Source organism: Stigmatopora argus, chromosome 3, assembly GCF_051989625.1.
Source record: "Stigmatopora argus isolate UIUO_Sarg chromosome 3, RoL_Sarg_1.0, whole genome shotgun sequence".
Lineage (NCBI taxonomy): Eukaryota > Metazoa > Chordata > Actinopteri > Syngnathiformes > Syngnathidae > Stigmatopora > Stigmatopora argus.
The window spans coordinates 6,500,827-6,520,384 of record NC_135389.1 but is presented as its reverse complement, the minus strand read 5'-3'; the positions used below and the strand labels follow the sequence as shown (position 1 = coordinate 6,520,384).

At 39.8% G+C, this 19,558-nt stretch overlaps 1 protein-coding gene across 1 annotated transcript; it reads right to left on the bottom strand.

The window, feature by feature from the left end:
* Positions 1–3,091: 3,091 nt before the first annotated feature.
* Positions 3,092–17,419, bottom strand: b3gnt9 (UDP-GlcNAc:betaGal beta-1,3-N-acetylglucosaminyltransferase 9). Its single transcript, XM_077597455.1, has 7 exons — positions 17,163–17,419; positions 15,587–15,852; positions 15,381–15,500; positions 5,656–5,985; positions 4,746–4,972; positions 4,420–4,675; positions 3,092–4,352 (listed from the first exon to the last, which is right to left on the bottom strand). Exons 2-7 carry the CDS (start codon positions 15,683–15,685, stop codon positions 4,008–4,010), a joined length of 1,377 nt encoding a protein of 458 aa, XP_077453581.1. The 5' UTR covers positions 15,686–15,852; positions 17,163–17,419; the 3' UTR covers positions 3,092–4,007.
* Positions 17,420–19,558: the final 2,139 nt, after the last annotated feature.

Sequence of the window (19,558 nt, the reverse complement as noted above, 5' to 3'; positions counted from 1 at the left end):
CTCTACCATCATTTAGCTGCCAAAGGTATTTCGGATAATTTTCTTCTGGTCTGCTTATATCGCTGTTATTTTTTGTCCAATGTCATCGTGTCAAGCAAGAGGTGAGTTGTTGCGTCATGTTAAAGCAGTGGTGTGCCGTCAGGGTCTTCAAGGCCTTCTCTGCTAGCCTAAGATATATCTGAATCACAGACTAATGTTAATTGTATTTTGCCCATGAATACTTATTAAATAATTCCAAATTGTCGGTCAGCTTCCTTTCATTGCTTTCCCCTGGTTGCACTGCTTCCAGATGTGTGTTTTCATATTGAAGCATTTAAGCAATCACATTTCATCCATTATTTGTTGCCAGGGTCAGAAATCTGCCTCAAGGCCTTCACAATCAGTTCTGCAGGCTCTGCTGCATTAAACAAGCGTCGATAAGACTGTTGCTTTAACCCAGGGGTCCCCAAACTTTTTCCTGTGAGGGCCACATAACCTTTCCCTTCTCTGATGGGGGGGCCGGTGTCAGTTTGTAACAGAAAAAGTGTGACGATCGTAGGGGAGCTTAAAAAATTTATTGTTTTCCAGAAAGCCACACATAACCAAATAACCCTTTCCAGGTTCTTTACAGAAAAAAAGTCAGGAAACAAATAATAACACTATTAAGGCAATAAATAATAACTAAATAACCCTCTCTGAGTTCTTCACAGAAAAAACAGGAAATAAATAACACTATTTATGATATAAATAATAACTAAATAACTCTCTCTGGGTTCTTCATAGAAAAAAAAAGCCATGGAACATTAACTTTCTGTTGTGCCATGCACAATCTTAACAGATAAAAGTTCAGCTCAGTTGTCAGAGCAGAATCTCTCTCACGTCAACACTTTGCAGCACAGTGCTTGCTGGTGAATTGGGCAGTGGACTCGTAGCGGGGCGGTGAGACCCCTTTTTCCAACTCCCGGTTCATGCGTCCCATTAGACCGCGAGTTTCGCCCACCATGCTAGGAGCCCTGTCAGTCGTGATGCTAGCTAGCTTTGACCAGTCCAGGTCCAACTTCTCCATGGTTTGGCACACTTTGTCAAAAATATCCTCTCCCGTTGTAGTCCCTTTGAGACTTTGGAGGGCTGCCAGATCCTCACATATCTCAAAGTTTGCGCTAACTCCACGAATAAAAATGAGCATTTGCGCTGTGTCTTGCACGTCCGTGCTTTCATCCAGTGCTAATGAAAAAAAGTCACATTCTTTCATCTTCTGCTGCAGCTGGGCATATACATTACTCCCGATTTCTTCAACGCGTCTGGTGATTGTACTCGCCGACAGACTTACGGCATTAAATGCATATTTCTTCTCGGGACACACCTCCTCCGCGACAGCATCCATACATTTCTTAACAAACTCTCCGTCAGTGAAAGGCTTACCGCTGCTTGCGATCAGTTTAGCAAATCGAAAGCTGGCCCGAACGGATGCCTGGCTCAGCTGAGCTTGGCGTACAAATGTATTCTGCTGAGATAGTAGTTCACTTTTTCGCTTTGAGTTTGTCTGCTCGTATTTGGCCTTGCAAGCTATCGTACTTGTCGTTGTGACGGGATTCATAGTGTCGGCAAAGATTGTATTCTTTGAATACCGCCACCGTCTCGTGACAGATGAGACAAACAGCCTTTTCTTTGCATTGAACAAAAAAACAAATGTTTGTCCACTCCAGGTTAAATACCCTGCATTCTGAATCAATTTTTCTCTCACCTAACTTTTTCGCCATTATTCCGTTCTCTCTTTGACAGGGCGGGGCCTAGGATTTTTTTGGGGGGAAAAAAAAAAACTGGATTTTTTTTTTTCCAAATAGGAAATAAATCCGATAGCATCTCTGGTATTGTTCAGAGGGCCGGGCCAAATGTGCTGACGGGCCGTATCCGGCCCGCGGGCCGTAGTTTGGTGACCCCTGCTTTAACCAATCAGAATTTGATTTGATGACACCAAGGCCGTAAGGATACGTCATCGCTTTCACCAACTATGATTGGCTAGTGATAAGAGTGGACTAGCCAGAGCTACCAAACTGTATCTGGAGCCAGCTGCACAAGCAAATATATTGTTGTGTGGATTTAATAGCGGTTTTAATTAAGTCGTTTGAGTTTGCTATCGAGTCTAACTTTATATTATTTATCAAGACAAAGCTGCATTTGTCTTATATGCTACTCATATTTGTATATCAATTTTCTATGTTTCTAAGACCAAAATTCATTTTTTTATTTTTTTATTTAACAGCTAAGAGAAGGTTATGACATGTATGGAAAAAAAACTTTTATCATTTTTCATCACTTCATTTCTCAACACGATAGGTTCTAAGGATATAATATTTTCAGGGTTAACAATAAACTACGATATAAATTCTGTATATATCAGCAAATGTTTGCCCATGTTTGATCCAGAATGTAGGTAATTGATTTTCTGGCAGGGAAATTTTAATTTTTCACTGGGGAAATAGTGATTATAGATAGATGTGTTGTTAGAGTCTTGGTTCAAAGAAATACGCAAGGCATAAGCATAGTATAGTGTATCAACTTTTCTGTTGTGCTATTTCAAACACTTGGGTTGGAGGTTTTAAAATCATTTCAGAAATGTACAAAAACATTTAAACATTTTCAGTATTGGTGGATTGCTTTGGTGTAAAAAGTGTATTAAAAAAAATCAGAATGCCTCATCTCCCACTGAGTCTATTCTTTACATTCTGTATATGATTAGATCCTCTGCAACAGAATAATTTCATTGTAGACAAAGTGTAAGTGAAGAAAAGTAATGAAATGCCTAACTGCGTTTTTGTGTGTGAGCTTTAATATTGCTCGTCATGATAGGATCTTAGATGCTGTAGCTGATTTCAGAGAGCTGTATTTTGATATATTTGGCATTTTTAATCATTAAATATAGCAAAATTATTAGGAATACTCTTTTGTGTAGTGTTTCAAATGGACAAAAATGTGTTCCATATGTTCACTTTTACCAAATACCTATGTCTGTGACCTATGTGCGGATAAGTGTTACGAACCTGCCGAGACGTCGCGGCGCGATCGGAGGGATTTGGACCCAGTAGCGGGGGAAGCAGGAGGCGAGACGAACTGAGCTTCGACAGTAACTTTAATGACTCAAAAGCTTTACAAAATAACAAGGACTTGTATATCCCAAAACGAAACAAAACCGGAGCAGGGAGAACTGTACCTTTGCGGCGATGTATGCAGAGTCACGCAGGACAATCCGACCATCACTAACCACTTCCGTGGTGCTTAAATACGCACATCAGGAAGTAATCAAGGATCAATTGCAGCTGCTCTAACCTAACGGCAAGCCAGGAGGGACAAAGGAGCCGCTCCTGACAATAAGTGGCATGGAAAATAAATGAATTTATGATATATATTTATTATTTTCCGGCTAAGGCTCTATTTTCATTTAGGAATGAACATTTAATTAATGGCTGTATTCTCAAATATTACTGGTTATCATATATATAGGAGTTACAGTGTCAATGAAAAAGTTTGAAAATAATGATTTTAAACTTGATGCTTTTTATCCAGCAAAGGCAAACAAGATTGAATTCTTCAATTCTGGGAAATATGTAAATTCACATTTCAATTTTCCAGCCATAAACATACTAGTATATTGGGGAATATTCCCAATTTATCATTCCATCCCATATCGTATTGATTAATATAAAACTGATAATCAGTCAAAATTTGAGCATTGGTTTAGTAAGTAAATCACAGATTGTGATGCCTTTTAGCATTTCATTGTCAACAATGGCAGCCAATCTGTAATATATTACCGATTGTTTCATACCAGCCATTTGACCCCAGTAATTTTGGTACAATGATGTCACCTAGGAATATTAAAAGCAAAAGTACTTATTTGGGGTAAAGGAGAAAAAAACGGAAACATGTCTTGTCTATTTTCACTTCAATTTGCTAGTCAGCCAATTTGGCTGATGTGTCATTGACTCATCTGTTCATTGCTTTTGACTCTATATCTTACCTCCAGGAAGTTAATCATGTGTGACAAAAACTCTCTTCTCATCATAGTTAGTCTCCCCCTCTTCTTCTGAATCTCCCACTTTCCATTTGAAGGCTCTTGATGTTGTTTGGGTCCTGTTGTGACAGCTCAGTTTGGGGTCATGCAGCAGGTTCCACATGAGCCATATCTGAGGCACGCTTAGGCTGTGAACCACCATGAGCTCCCGGTAAAAACACGGGTCAAATGTCTGAAGGTGAGGTGCGGCAGATGGGCGGGGAATGCCAAAAGTCCGAAAACCTCGGTGCCGCAATGGCTTGATGCCGATAAGCTGGAGGCACATTCCCAGAAACACATCATCAATTGGAAATAGCTCCACCTGGAAATGAAAAAAAATGTTTGAGCAAAACCCAAAATATGTACCATTTTAAGGCACAGTTAAAAACCTGTTGACAGGAAGCACTTAGTCTCCGCGCTGTATATCCAGACATGACGAAACCTCCTCCCCCAGCATAAGACGGGTACAAAGCACTACCGTAAACAAAGTCTGGGACATAATACTTGGAAGAGCGACGACGAATGGGTTTGGCATTGACAATGATATCCCCGACAAAAAGATCCTCGTCTGACTTTTCACCTTGAAGCATCTCCAAAATGTTCTCCACATTGACATAAACATCAGCATCCCCTTTGAAGATAAACCTATACAGCAAAAAAAACAAATTTAGACAAGAAATAAAGCCGTGGCTTGGTTCAAATTGGTCGTACTGACTTGACATGAGGGCACGTGTGGTTGATCCACTCCAGAAAGTGTGTTTCCTTCAGAGTCAAGTTGAAAAAGGTGTCTTCAAAATCCCACAGCAAAATGTCCTCAAATGTTTGACTCTCGTAGCTCAGCAGCTGATTCCACAGAGGCAGGGCAGTTCGATTCTTGGGGACCCCCAACAGGAAGACGGTGCGGGTAGACCTGTTTTCTTTACCCCAGGTCCTACGTACCACCTGAGGAAAATTAAAATGGAGAGAAATTTTATTTGTTCATTTTCAACAACAATTCCTAGTAAGAGTGGAAACTCGCAAAGGCAGGTGGCAAAGGCCCAAAATAATTAGTATGAGAAGTTTTACGACGTTTAAAACAAAGGAAGCTGAAAAAAAAGTTGCATATATTGGCAGGATAGATTAACACTGTATGCCAATTATGGCTTTTTGTCTTCATTGAATCTACTCAGAGGTGACGCAATTGTGTTCTTTACAGGGGGTGTAAAACCGCAAAAAAAACGTATCGAATCACTAGATGCTACAAAAGACAATACAGTAATCCCTTGAATATCGCGGTTAATGTAGACCAGACATGGTCGCTATAAACGAAAAACCGCGAAGTAGGATCACCCCTAATATAACTACTTTTTTTTCAGTGCTTAGTCCTAGTAGCAACCAGAAGAAAGGGGAGTGCCTTCCGCCTGTTAGATTCAGCGTGGATTTTCACGTTTTTATGAACTTAAAAAACTATATATTGATAATAATATTTTTTTCCTACAGTGCTGAGTCATAATAGCAAGCGGAAGACAGGGCTTCAGCGTGGATTTTCACAATTTAATGAACTTAAAAAATTAAAATAAGATTTAAAAAAAAAATTCCCCCAGAAAAAAATTACCCCCAAAATACTAGTATTGGAAATCGCTTACCTGCCGCTTATCAAAATCTGCAGCTACAGATTTCACTGCAATGAGCATGTAGAGTTGGCTTTGTCCAGCTGCTTTGAAGCCTTCCAGATGACATTTACGAGGTTGATCGATGAGCATCCGGAAGTTCCGATTGTCCTTCTCTCGCAGATAACCCGCAAAGTCAAAGAGTGGTAGAGTCGGCAGAGGAACACTAGTCTTGGTCGGAATGATGCTCTTCTGTCGCGACTTAGTCTTTTCTTTAGATTTAGAATGAGCTTTGGACTTGGGCTGTGTGCGTTTTGAATTGGGTTTGCATGGAGGTAGATGAGGTCCAGAGTGTATAACTGCAGACTACAAATTGGAACAGATAAGGACAGAGGACAGTTGATGAAAGCTTAATGAAATCACAAAATGTACTCATTAATTCTAGTATACCGTAAAACCTCTATTTGAGCGGCATCTCTATTTGAACGGCAACTCTAATAGAATTGGTGGAAGAATTGAAAAATAGAACGGCACCCTCTAATTGAACGGCACCTCTAATTGAACGGCACTCCGGGGTAAAGTTGGACAAATAGAACAGCATGCCGTTGAAATAGAGGTCTTACGGTATATACTTTTCTGTGGATCAGTACAAATGCCATTCCAAAAAGGTGTAGAAATAGGCTAATCAGAGCAGTGTCTAAATCTAGTTTAGCATCGGACGTATGTAAATAATGCATCCCAGTTGCACTTAGCCCCTTTCAGACATGCCCTGAAATCTGGTATTCATTCATTCATTTTCTGAACCGTTGATCTTCACAAGGGGCACGGGTGAAGTCTGGTAATGTTCTGGTATTTACTCAGTACATGTCCATATGTGAATGAAATGTACCGGCTCAGTTGATTAGCTGGAATTTTACCGGTTCGCAGCCAAAAGTCTGGTTGGTATACAGACGCTCCCCTACTTACGAACGAGTTAGGTTCCGAGCGATTGTTCTTAAGTTGAATTTGTTCGTAAGTTGAATTTGTTTCGTAAGTTGCTCAGTGCTATATTTTGTATTATAATTTATGTTTAAGGCCTATATAAGTATATTGAAGGTTTATATAAGTGCATTTGTATGTTTAAGGCTTGTGTAAGTAACACGCATTGGTTTGTACTGAAAAAAACATTTAATAAAATGGAGAGAATACATACAGTACTGTATACATACATTAGAGAGAGAGAGAGATTCACTAGAAACTGGCCGAAAGAAGCTATCTAATGACGATTGGAGTTTTCTTTTTTTCATCATAAATGATGTGGTAGCACTGTATGGCATCATTCAATTGATTTGCAAACTTTGTGCAACGTTCAATATTTGGGTCCTGCTGCTCGATCTTTATGTTTATAAATGGTACTGACGGTCGAACGATTCAAGTTGTATTCCCGTGCAATGCGCATCAAGCTTCGTTATTATTGCCACTCATTTCAAATGAAATGGCTTGCCTCTTCCTTGCACCTCCCTCAATAGAAGCCTTTCGCTTTTCACCAACCATATTGAATAATGGATGCACGAGTGTTGGATTTATTATGGGATGTTTCTATATGTTTTGTAAGCATTTTTAATAAGTAATAAGGCTATAAATTAATTCATGATGATATTATAGATGTATGCATTTTAGTTACTTTTGTATAAGAGTGTCTTTATTTTGAGACTGGGACAAACTCGAGGTCACCCTGCTGGCTCCAGCTTGTTGACATAACACCTCACAGACTGTTACTGGGAGATAGACTTCGCAACCCAGGCACCCAGATGCAAGTTCGCAATGATCTACGAAGGACTCATAAATTGTTTTGTCTGGGACGCCGGCAGTTTACCTTATAAAGAAATTATTATGCTTATACTGCAAATTCTTACGCAGGTGTTTTGGTTTCAATCTAATGATGGCAATTGTTTTGAATCAGATTACATTGAAATGTTTTCAATTATGTGCGACTAAATACAGAGAAGAGGGGACTGCACGTCAGAAATGCTCAGGAACGAAGGCACGTTATGAGTGTGGCTCCTTGCAAGTTGTAACCAGATATGTTGAAAGATGTCTTCCAATTTTAATTAAATATTACTAATAATGATTTAAGGGTATTAATCATTATTCCAACACATGGTCCTTCGAGTAGCCGGGGTCAACACACCGATAAGGAATCCAGATGCTGCGGTTCAATATCTGGAGTGACCGTGCACGGCGAGAATCCCTTTTCCAGGCTGGATTATTTCTCAGCAGCGCCTGGATTCTGGTCGGTTGAAGACTATCCATTTTTTGGAGGAATCTATCGACATTTCTGATGAGTCCGTGTGTGATGTCTGCATATTGTTGACAGGTTCCAAATGCGCAAAGGGCATCACACGCGATGGCCTTATTTTGAGAAATAAGGCTCGCGTCCTGGGGATGGCGATTTTTAAAACCCTGTGAATACTAGTCACTGGGGGGTAGACACGTGTGTGGTCTATAAAATGTGGTGGTCGACGTTGTTTTGGTTGTGTGCGTAGTTGTTAAAGCCTAAGGAGAAACAGGAAAAAAAGGTACTACGAGGTTACACACGAATCCACTCCGAAATGGGTGGCTCAAACATTAAAGCGGCTATTGACGACGCTCCAAAGATGCATCTGCCGTGTAAAGATTGGAAATGTGTTGAAAATCAGAGCGCTTTTGGAATTAGACATCTAGACTTTTTGATAAAATAAATATGGTTTTGCTAGCTTAATATGCATAAGATATTGATACTACGAGATAATGTACGTACTAATGCATAGAGGTAATATATATGTATAATATATGAATGGAGATAGAAGCGACACGGCTTGTTCCACAGATACAAATTATTGTTTTTGATGAGGAAGTGGGGAAAGGCAAAACGTGCTGTTTTGTAAATGATAGCGGTCCTCGGCTGGTTGATAGGAGCGAGGCGATGTTCTACAAACAAGACAGGCCTGCTCAAAATGATTTGAATGGGGATTTTGAACATGAGGATGTTGAGCTAAATTTAATGGAAACACTGGCATTTGATTTGGTTAAACCAGAGATTACATTTTTTGTGAATGGAATTCAATTGGAATTTTTGTGTGAGGCTGAATGTTGTAAAACGGCAATTAAAATGGTTATTTCCAAAAGATAGACGTACTTTGTTAATAGTACCTAAATGTACTGTCAATTTAATGGAATGAAATGGCTTATTGCGGCTTATCTTGATTTTATCCTGTACCGCTCGCGGGAATGTTTTGGTTAACAGTCGAAAAGAAATACAAAACGACCAATTAAATGTTTAGCGGGGTTGCCAAACCTGCGTTTTTGTCATACTCTAAACTAGTCAAATAATGCGTCGGCTGCGGGGGAGCGCGGCTGTCTTTGCTGCTGATTAGAACGCGAAAAAACATGTGGACCGATTAGCGGCTGATTTGACGGTGTTAGGCATTCAGTATGCGCGCGGACCGCACGAGCGACTAAATTTTTTGGACCCCTTCCGTGAAGACATTACAATAATTGGCCTTGGGGGTGCTGAAGCAAACTTGAGGGCAGAAATGGGTTTTGCTATGCTTGCAGCATATTGTGATTATGGGGTCTTGGCAAAATATTGTGATATAGTTGGATATCGGGAGAGGAATTAATTTAGTCTTCTCTAAAAAGCGTTGTAATTGTGCACAGGAGGCGAAACATTGTGCGCAGAAAGAAAAAGAGGTCGCTTAGGAATGTCAACATTGATAAGCTGCTTCGCAGCATTCGTGAAGGTCACAGTTAGCGGCTAAGAGCGCGCTTCCATTAAACACTTCATAATAAAAGCAGCAAGGTTTCCGCAATGACCTTCGCACTTATTCTTTGGATTTAATCAGAAATGTCTTTCGAGGTGATAGAAAATCTGTTTGGCAAAGATTGATTTGGTAAAAGATTTGGAATTGGGAATAATGCTATTATTACTATTTTATTTTTTGTTTTGTGAAGTTCAAAGGGCTCTTAATTGAAGAGAGCTAGTTTTGGAGGATAAAACTATATTAATATGTACTGTTTTTGAATGGTTGGATTGTTCAAAATACTTTAATATAGGAGATTGGCTGGTTAAAGAAAAATGAATGGAATTATTTTTACAATATTATGGCATATTGGTGACAATTTGTGGGTCCTTTATTAAGCATTGAAAATTGTAATTAGGAAATGCCTAGTGAAAGATTGATTTCTCTAATTTAATTATTGTAGATTTTTATTGTGGTAACAGAGAGCTATAGGAAATAGCTCTTATCTTAAGTAAACAGTATGGGGTGATTTGCAAATTATGTCTTAGGTATTAAGAGTTATTTGGTTGTTAAAAAGATCAGACATGAAATTAACAGTGCAGAAATGGCATGAGAAAATTCATGGCATTCGTCCAAATTATTAGGTAAATTGAACCTGGCTGGGGTAGATAAGATAATTGATTTAGGATAGGCATAGTTTCCCTAGAAGAAACATGGAGTGTTTTTAAGTGCACAAAAGACATTCCCTGTTTGGCCTGAAGGGGGAAATATGCTTTGGTATAGGTCATATTGATGACTATTGGGACGTTACTGTCTATTGCTTTAGGGCATACAAATTAAAAATTTAGCCAAAACTTACTGCATTGCAATTATGGGGTTAATACACCTAAATGTTACGGTGACAACGATTGGCAATAACAAGCTTAGATAAAGGGAAATATCTACAACAAATTCTGGTGGGGCCTTTCATGGCGTGAAACAAGTGATGTAATAATGTCTATCTTTAAAAAATAACATCTCTAAATTATAAAATATCAACCTTTGAGCTTTAAGTTAGATGGGTTGACTAGAACGGGCAAAATTCGATAGCATTGAAAGGGGGTGTAACTTAATGCAGAACATGGGGGTAAAGTTTTTACAAACGGTTAAAATACTTAAAGGGTGTGTGTGTGTGTTTCAATGTGTCACAACTTTTCCGTTATTGCATTATTGGCGAATAGATAGTTAATCACAGCCACTCGCATGGCAGTCCACATGCTGACTGACTGGGGTAAGGGGCGGTGGCAATTGAACAAATTTCTATTTTTAGATATGTGGCACGCGAATCTAATACATTAATTACCTAGTTTCTTCAGGCATCAACCTTGCGGTTCGAGGATCTACTAATGCAGGGTGGAGCCAGACCTTCCGGAGTGTGGAGTATTCCTGGTGTCCTCAAGAATTCGTAGGTTTTCTCCGGGTACTCCAGTTTTACTCCAACAAACCAAAATTATGGATAATTGGGGGAGCACTCTAAATTCATTGATTATGAGTGCGGGCGTGGATGAGTGTCTGTCTTTTGTGTTCTAATTGGCTAGCCACCAAGATATATCAATATTCTAATATCAAGGTGGAAGATTTCTGAAATCGCTGATAAGCCTTTCGAGGACGGCGGTGGCAGAGTAGGACAGAAACAAAAAGAGAAGGATTTCGCCAAATGAATTTTTTTGATTTCTGCAATGGGAAATTTGGGAACCTGGGGGACTAAACAAAAACAAAAGACTGATCTAGGAGGGCTGCCATTTTGAGTCATGGGGGATTTCATGCCTCAAAGAGGGGGTGGTTTTAGATTCAATCTATATGCAGATATAGGGCCAAAACACGGGCGATTCCCCCTTATGTCAAGCTACAATAGCTACATATCCATTTCAAAGGATACATATGGATTTTATAGACAATATGTGTGGTACATAACAGTCCTAAAACAGATTGGGGAAACCTTGTTGCAGAAACTGGTCTAGATTGGCAAGCTTGGATGACACACGAAAAACCATCAGGCCTTTGATAAAATTAACCCATACGGTGGGGGCATTACAAATCATTATTCAGACTGACAAATTAACTTGTGGATCCTTGTCTGACGTTTTTCCTAAGTCCATGGGCAGGTGGAGAAGACCCTTTTTACAAAATTCTACATTTGTGTCTCAACAACAATGGGCCCCACACCAGGGCCAACGATGGCCTGCAGACCCTAAACCGCAAGATGAAAAAGCATCCTGGAGTAGAATTATCCGCTTGACAGATTTGTGGGATAAGGCCTTCGTACTAATAATGATTTGGCCTAATCCGTGGCATTTTCCGGAGCCATTTTTGCTACGATTTTGACATTATGTGGGTGTTGTGTTATTCCCTGCTTAAGATCCTTGATAAGCCGACTTATAACCACTGCGATTGCCCCTACAAATTCTAAATTGCATGAATTATATCCTCTGCTGATGAAACGTACTGAGGGGAGCATTGAATTCCAGGAGCATGGTAATTCCGAGAATGAATTGGGTGAAAATGATTTTGTTTCTTTGCTTTTCAGACCAGCTAAACGAGCGGGTAAAATTAAAGCAGCCAATGGAGATATCCCTCTCTTCTTGGATTTGCCATAAAATGAATAACAAACATATAATAAAAAGGGGGGAAATGTGGATTTATTATGGGATGTTTCTATATGTTTTGTAAGCATTTTTAATAAGTAATAAGGCTATGAATTAATTCATGATGATATAATAGATGTATGCATTTTAGTTACTTTTGTATAAGAGTGTCTTTAATTTGAGACTGGGACAAACTTGAGGTCACCCTGCTGGCTCCAGCTTGTTGACATAACACCTCAAGGACTGTTACTGGGAGATAGACTTCGCAACCCAGGCACCCAGATGCAAGTTCGCAATGATCTATGAAGGACTCATAAATTGTTTTGTCTGGGACGCCGGCAGTTTACCTTATAAAGAAATTATTATGCTTATACTGCAAATTCTTACGCAGGTGTTTTGGTTTCAATCTAATGATGGCAATTGTTTTGAATCAGATTACATTGAAATGTTTTCAATTATGTGCGACTAAATACAGAGAAGAGAGGACTGCACGTCAGAAATGCTCAGGAACGAAGGCACGTTATGAGTGTGGCTCCTTGCAAGTTGTAACCAGATATGTTGAAAGATGTCTTCCAATTTTAATTAAATATTACTAATAATGATTTAAAGGTATTAATCATTATTCCAACAACGAGATATTTAATGATAAAAATGAAAAAGGTTCTTTGCGCACTGGAGATACGTTCACGCACTTCCCCACTGCAACAAAGTGGGCAGAAGAAGGTAGATGCTGGGTGAGCTGAGCTCTCACAGCGCCAGGCGTCGGTATTAGCGGCGGAAAGAAGCACTACTCGGAAAAAGGCACGCAATACAAAATTGAACTTACAAACATTTTTCGACATAAACGCAATTTGCAGACATGTTCGTATGTACCGTTGTTCGTAACTCGAATGTTCGTAAGAAGGGGAGCGTCTGTACTTCATTTGCTAGTATATGCTGCATGTTGTGTTATGCTTCAGAGTGCAGAGGTTCATGATGTAGCTATCACGTGACAACAAAACACTTAATCATTCTAAACTAAGATGAATTCACATTCGAAAAGCAGTGAAAAATTACTTATGAACTATAATACTTATGAAATTAATTGGTTCCAGAACTTGAGTTTTCGTAAGTACGGCAGCATTTTACTACATTGAATTAGCATGATTTGTTTCACAAATAATTGGTTCCAGAACTTGTTTCGAACTTGAGTTTTCGTAAGTAGAGCAGCATTTTACTACATTGAATTAGCACGATTTGTTTCACAATCTTTAATACTAGCCATTATAAACCCTTTAAAAATGATAAATATATCCTAACGTATTAAATATATATGCAAGTGTATGTATGTATGCAAAAACAGAGGAAGAAAAAAACATTTTTTCAGCCATTAAAAAACCCAAAACCAAAACACCTCAGTGCTCGGTTACTCTCTTTCCCTCTCTCTATGGTTACTCACGCTGGCGCCTTGTGGCCACGTGATGCTCCTCATGGTGCATTCGCGGGCGTAAGGGCTGATGGATGCGCACCCTGGCTGTAAAGTGTTGTGCAAATCATTATCCCGATTATCTACAGTGGGTGCTGCTGGAAGAAGGAATATAACTACAGAGCAGGGCTTGCATGACGGCTGTAGAAAGTAAGTTGATGCATACGTAAGTAGAGGTACCACTGTAAATATATCCAAGGGTGGCCCGGTGGACTACTGGTTAGCGTGTTGACCTCACAGTTCTGAGATCAAGGGTTCAATCTTAAATGCTGTGTGGAGTTTGTGTGTTCTTCTCGGGTTTGCATGGGTTTTCTCCGCGTGCTCCGGTTTCCTCCCACATCCTCTAAACTTGCACCGTAGGTTGGTTGAGCACTCTAACTTGTCCCTAGATATGAATGTGAGCTTGAATGGTTGTCCATTTACTTATGCCCTGCAATTGGCTGGCCACTAATTCAGGGTGTCCCCCACCTTGTGCCAATAGTTAGCTGGTATAGGCTCCAGCACAACCCTCATGTTGATAAGCGGTACGAAAAATGTATTTATGAATGAATTAGATCTGAAAACTGCTTGCCAAAACAAAGAACAAAAATGTCATGTTGAAAAGTATTTAAAATAAAAATTAGAATACAGGCAACAACATGCTCAATATATTTTTTTTAACTCCAAAAATATTTATTTTAAATTTGGCACGCCCTTTTCAGTTGTTTTACAGGCCCTTCTACTGAGGGGATAAGCCAAAAGTCCACCTACCGACAATTAGGAAATTATCAACACAGGCCTGGAGCTCCCTCTTGCGGTTCAGTGTAAAAATAAGATGTCAAATGATATGCTACTATATTTGCACAAATAAGTCGCACCCGCCGTCAAACTATAAAAAAATAAACTGCAATTATAGTATGGAAAATACGGTAAATGTATTGTTGTTGTGAGCCATCGTTTTTGTAAATAATATATGTTCACAAACAAGTGTAGTATAAATAGTGTGGCAGGGTAAAGTTTTCATTTACATTATGCATTCTGACTTAAGTAGATGCATTCAGCAGTACACAGTATAATGTGATTGGTAGAGCGATACACCTTCTCTTTCTTCCCTAATGAAGCCTAGAAGCCATTTTTAAAACGGATATTAAGTATAGCCGTGGTCAAAAGATTTGAGACACTTTGCTACAAGGGGAAAATGTGCCTCAAAACCTTTGACTGATGGTGAATTGTCTTTGCAGGCTATTGCCTGCATCTTACTTTTAACCTCTAGTGGTAACAAAATAGCCTTGAGGTTCAGTGTGTTAACTTTATTTCTTGGGCGGAATCTAAAAAAAAAAACACAAGCATTACGTCCTGTGAAATTGCTGATACTGTAGCTCTCTCTGACTTTCCCCTTTACATTACTTCATCATTCTCTGTGAGAATAAGATGTCCAGATGATGAATGAATGACCATGCAAAGTGCAGAGTGAAAAGTGAAAGAGACACATTCATATGACAATATACGTACTAACAAACAAAACTAAAAAAAAGGAACGGTCATTAGTGAACTGGTTAATTCATGTATATTAAGCCAGCGGTCCCCAACCTTTTTCTCACCGCGGACCGACCGGTAAAGGTCTTTCTATTTTCTCACGGACCGGCTAATGGGGAGGGCGACAACTTAAGACAAAATTGTGTGGGGGTGGGGTCGGGGCACGAACAACACCCACAACGTCCCAAGGATAATAGCAGTTATTTATTAATATTAGAAAAACTTTTCTCATTCCAAGTAGGAGGGCGATATTGATAACGTTAATATTTTTTACCCTGACGGACCGACACTAGGTGGCTCGCGGAACGGTACCGGTTCACGGACCAGTGGTTGTGGACCACTGCTTTAAACTACACTTTGACTCTGCTGGAAGGTCTGAATGCAAGCTTGTCTTACTTGTGGGGACTTTTTTGTCACTCTGGCTTCATCGGTTCCAAGCAAGGTCCGACTGGAGCTGGTAGGGCGGAAGATTTCCAGCTTCCATGTTGACTTATCCCATTCATCGGATAGAAAGACCTGGAACATTATAGCCTCAGTTAGGATTTATGATAATAGGAGATTAGTGTAGGATAATTCCTTCGTTTGCATGCATTTGGGTGTACCTGTCGTAAGTAGAGCAGAAGGGAGAAGAGAAGCAGAAGAAGCATTGTACACATAACATCTCCTTTTACGTAGCATCCCTTCCTCCTTAGAGTCTTCATTTTTTGGCTTCAGTTGCAAGTTCAAAAAGGGGGGATGGAGTAAAGCATATTTTAAGCATCTCCGCTTTGAGGACTTCAACATTTGCCCTACAAAGTGGATCTTTTCTGTTTTTGGCAAGATTCTAAAGGGCAACCATCTATCTCCATTGTCCTCCAGGACAAAAATCCTGACACAAACAGAATGGAAACACAAACAATGGATCAGAACGATTGATTGCATGATTTTGAGCCAAGTCCTGCAATCTGAAAAGCCAATAAAATTGCTTATGGCAAAGGTGGTCTACATTTTACAGCGATAATAACGTTGTATATTGATTGGCACAGCCAAAAGATTATGAAACTCAACGTCTATTGACTTAATAGGATGTTTTATTCAATAATACGAGATCTAGTGTAAAAAAAAAGTCAATTTATCATTTTCCATCATTGTATATGAGTTGCAAACCAGGAGACAAAACAAATATTAAGTTTTTTTCTTTCTTCCTCTCAATGTTTTCTTGTTTCACTCACCAATAATTGTCACACATTTTCTCAGATGATCTTTACTATGGCATACCTGTCAACCTCTGCCGATAACTGCCCTTATAAATGATTATGATTCCCCTTACAAACCCCCCAAAAACCTTACAAACACTGTACGACTCGTACGGTGTTTGTAATGTTTTTTGGGGGTTTGTAAGGGGAATCATAATCATTTATAAGGGCAGTTATCGGCAGAGGTTGACAGGTATGCTATGGGAGCCTGCGGACGAGTGGTTAGCGTGCCGGCCTCACAGTGGGGGACCTGGGTTCAAATCCAGGTCGGTCCAACTGTGTGGAGTTTGCATGTTCCTGCGTGGGTTTTCTCCGGGTGCTCCGGTTTCCTCCCACATTTCAAAGGCAAATGGTAGGCTGATTGGAAACTAATTTGCCCCCTAGGTATGAGTGTGAGCGTGAATGGTTGTTTGTCTCCTTGTGGCAAGCGATTGGGTGGCCACCAATTCAGGCCCGAAGTCAGCTGGGATAGGCTCCAGAACCCCCCGCGACCCTAGTAAGGTTAAAGCGGTTCAGAAAATTAGATGAGATCTTTACTATGACTATTCGTTTAGTAAATATAGTCATATACAAATATAAATTCAATTTATTGACACTGCAATGGCGTAGCCATAATTAATCGGTATTATTGATAATGAACAGGTCTTCACAACGCATACAAATTAAGGGGTGTGTCATTTGTTATATAAGTAGTATGTATATTCGTAATTGGCTGCCGTCTAATTAAGGGAATAATGTTTCATTTAATAGTTTGGGGAGAACCACTCCAAAATGTAAATAACAAGGTATTTTACATTTAATATTCCTGGAACGTGAACAGATTATGTTTGAAAACTCGCACATTTAAATAATCCATCGACCACGACGTCAACAGCTTCCCCCGTTTATTTAACAAGTCATAGTAAATTGCATGCATGTATAATTTAAATTAAATCAAACTTACCAAAGAGGACGAAGAAGGTCGGACAACTGGAAACATCTGTACTATAACTGCGTCTGAACACTGGTGCTCATGTTGCTTTTACGTACTGTGGGAAATCCGTACTCTAGTACCAAATGAGCATTATATTCCATTCGCTCGCAAATCGCTTTAGATTATGCAAAATTATGCACGCATTAAGTACGGTCAGAAAAGATGAACGTTTATGCAGATGCATGTGCGTTATATTGCCTGTAAAAAGTTAAACCTGGTAAAAAAAAATGATGTGTTTGGATTTAGTGGTCAGGAGAAAAAGCTAAATGGGAGGACTTGAAGGCAGCAGCATCTCTACCCTAACCACGTGGCCGAAATTCGAAGGAACAGACCTCAAGTCTGAAACTGCAGACATACTTCTCAGCAAAATGGGGGCAGGGTTTTCAAAGTCACAAAAGCAGTCAGTAGATTCTTCCAAAAAATTTACAGTATGCCAAAAATACCACAATAGTCTCCATACCGTATGCATGCATGTATATTTATGTGTATGTATGTATATATGTGCTAAGCAACACGCTTATTTATTTATATATTTATTCATGAATTAATTTATTAACTTACTTTTACCTATCTATTTATGTCTAAAATGCCTTTCCTATTCCTGCATCCTCACCCTGTTGCTACTGTGACAACAAAATTTCCCGAATACGGGATGAATAAGTTATCCAATCCAATAATGTCTTTGTGTTTGTTCTGAACACTCCATAGAACTATTTATTGCAAGAGGACAGGGCAACATTGGTATTGGGAGATACAGAAGGTACTTACAAAAAATTGCATTGATGATCATTAATGTACATTTTATGTAGTCAACTCGGGGCTAATTAAAGGGTGCTTATTCTCAGACAAAATCATATTTTAAACTTCTTATGTAACGTAAAGTAATTTATGCACACATTTGGATGAGTGGTTCGCACATCAGCCTCACTGTTCTGGGGTCGAGGGTTTGGTCCCGGTCGGTCCTCACTGTGTAGAGTTTGCATGTTCTCCCCGGGCTTGTGTGGGTTTTCTCCGGGTCCTCCGGTTTCCTCCGACTCTCCAAAAACATGCAGGGTAGGCTGGTTGATCACTCTAGATTTCCCCTAGATATGAATGTGAGTGCGAGTTCTTGTCCGTCTCCTTGTACCCTCCAATTGGCTGACCAATGAAGGAATAATAGTTTAAAACCTTAAGGTGTTTCATTAGATATTGCTGCATTCTGTGTGTGAGATTGTAAAGTGCTGAGCATATGAACAAGGCAGAATGTTGAGTGGAATGCGAAGGTCACAAGCAGAGGATGTGGGAGTAGGACTCAATAGATTGCAGATGTGTGGGGGGTTGCAAGATTTCACTGTGTGCAGGTACCAATAAGACGAAGGCAGTTGCTGGAAGCGGAAAAGTACAAACTGGGCGGGAACCGCGAGAATCTTCAAGAAAGAAGGACCAGTGGCCAGGAGGCCTGCGTTGTTGTGTCATTTGCATATTGTGGACTATAACTAAGTTTGTGGGCGGCTCGGAGAAGGAGAGAGAACGACGACGACGACTGGTGGCAACATGCGTCTGCTTGCACGGACTGGGAGGGCCCCTGGGCCACAAATTTATGTCTTGAGATTTGTATGATAGAATAAATCCACTCGTGTGTGAAACTGCTAGCTTCCTGATATCTCTATATCGCAGAACGAGCGCGCAAATTATTGGAATGAGTGAAAGTCGGGTAAGGTTACAAATTGGAGTCAGATTATTAACTTAACTTTAATATAAGTACAAATTCTAAATTCCAATAATTTATGGTGACCCTGACGTGATGCGATTGAGAATAGTAGAGCCACTAAGAATCTGGGATTCAGGGTCTGGGACCCACGTTCACACCAGGTGACGACCTGAGAAAGGAGCCACACGCGTCCGACCGTCTTTCCTCTTGGGTGCACAGTGAAACAAGGTAAGCAGATTCCTTTTCAAATTCTGCATATTGACAAATGCCAAATTATATAGAGGAAGGAGGACCGGCACGTCTTAAATGTATAAGGATGGACAGTAGGGTGTAAAATCTGGGATTTACCTACATAGAGTAGTCCATGGTGGCTTCAAAGTGTAAGTGTGGACATTAGTAGGGTATAAAATCTGGGATTTACCTACTAAGAGTAGTTCCATTAGTAGGATATAAAATCTGGGATTTACCTACGTAGAGTAGTCCATTTGTGGCTTTAAAAAAAGGATGGACAGTAGGGTATAAAATCTGAGATTTTACCTACTACAATAATGTGGAACTACTCGTGGCTCGATACGGTATAAAATCTGGGATTTACGTATCAAAGTGGAAGCGGTGTGTGTGAAAACTAAAATTAAAACTAAAATTGTTCTGCATAAAAAGTGTTTGGGACACGCAT

Coding starts and splice junctions, on each gene's coding strand:
- b3gnt9 (XM_077597455.1), bottom strand. CDS start 15,685: ATGAAGACTCTAAGGAGGAAGGGATGCTACGTAAAAGGAGATGTTATG. Junction 4,973..5,655: donor CAGATTTTGATAAGCGGCAG/GTAAGCGATTTC, acceptor AATTTTCCTCAG/GTGGTACGTAGGACCTGGGG. Junction 4,353..4,419: donor TAAGTGCTTCCTGTCAACAG/GTTTTTAACTGT, acceptor TTTCATTTCCAG/GTGGAGCTATTTCCAATTGA.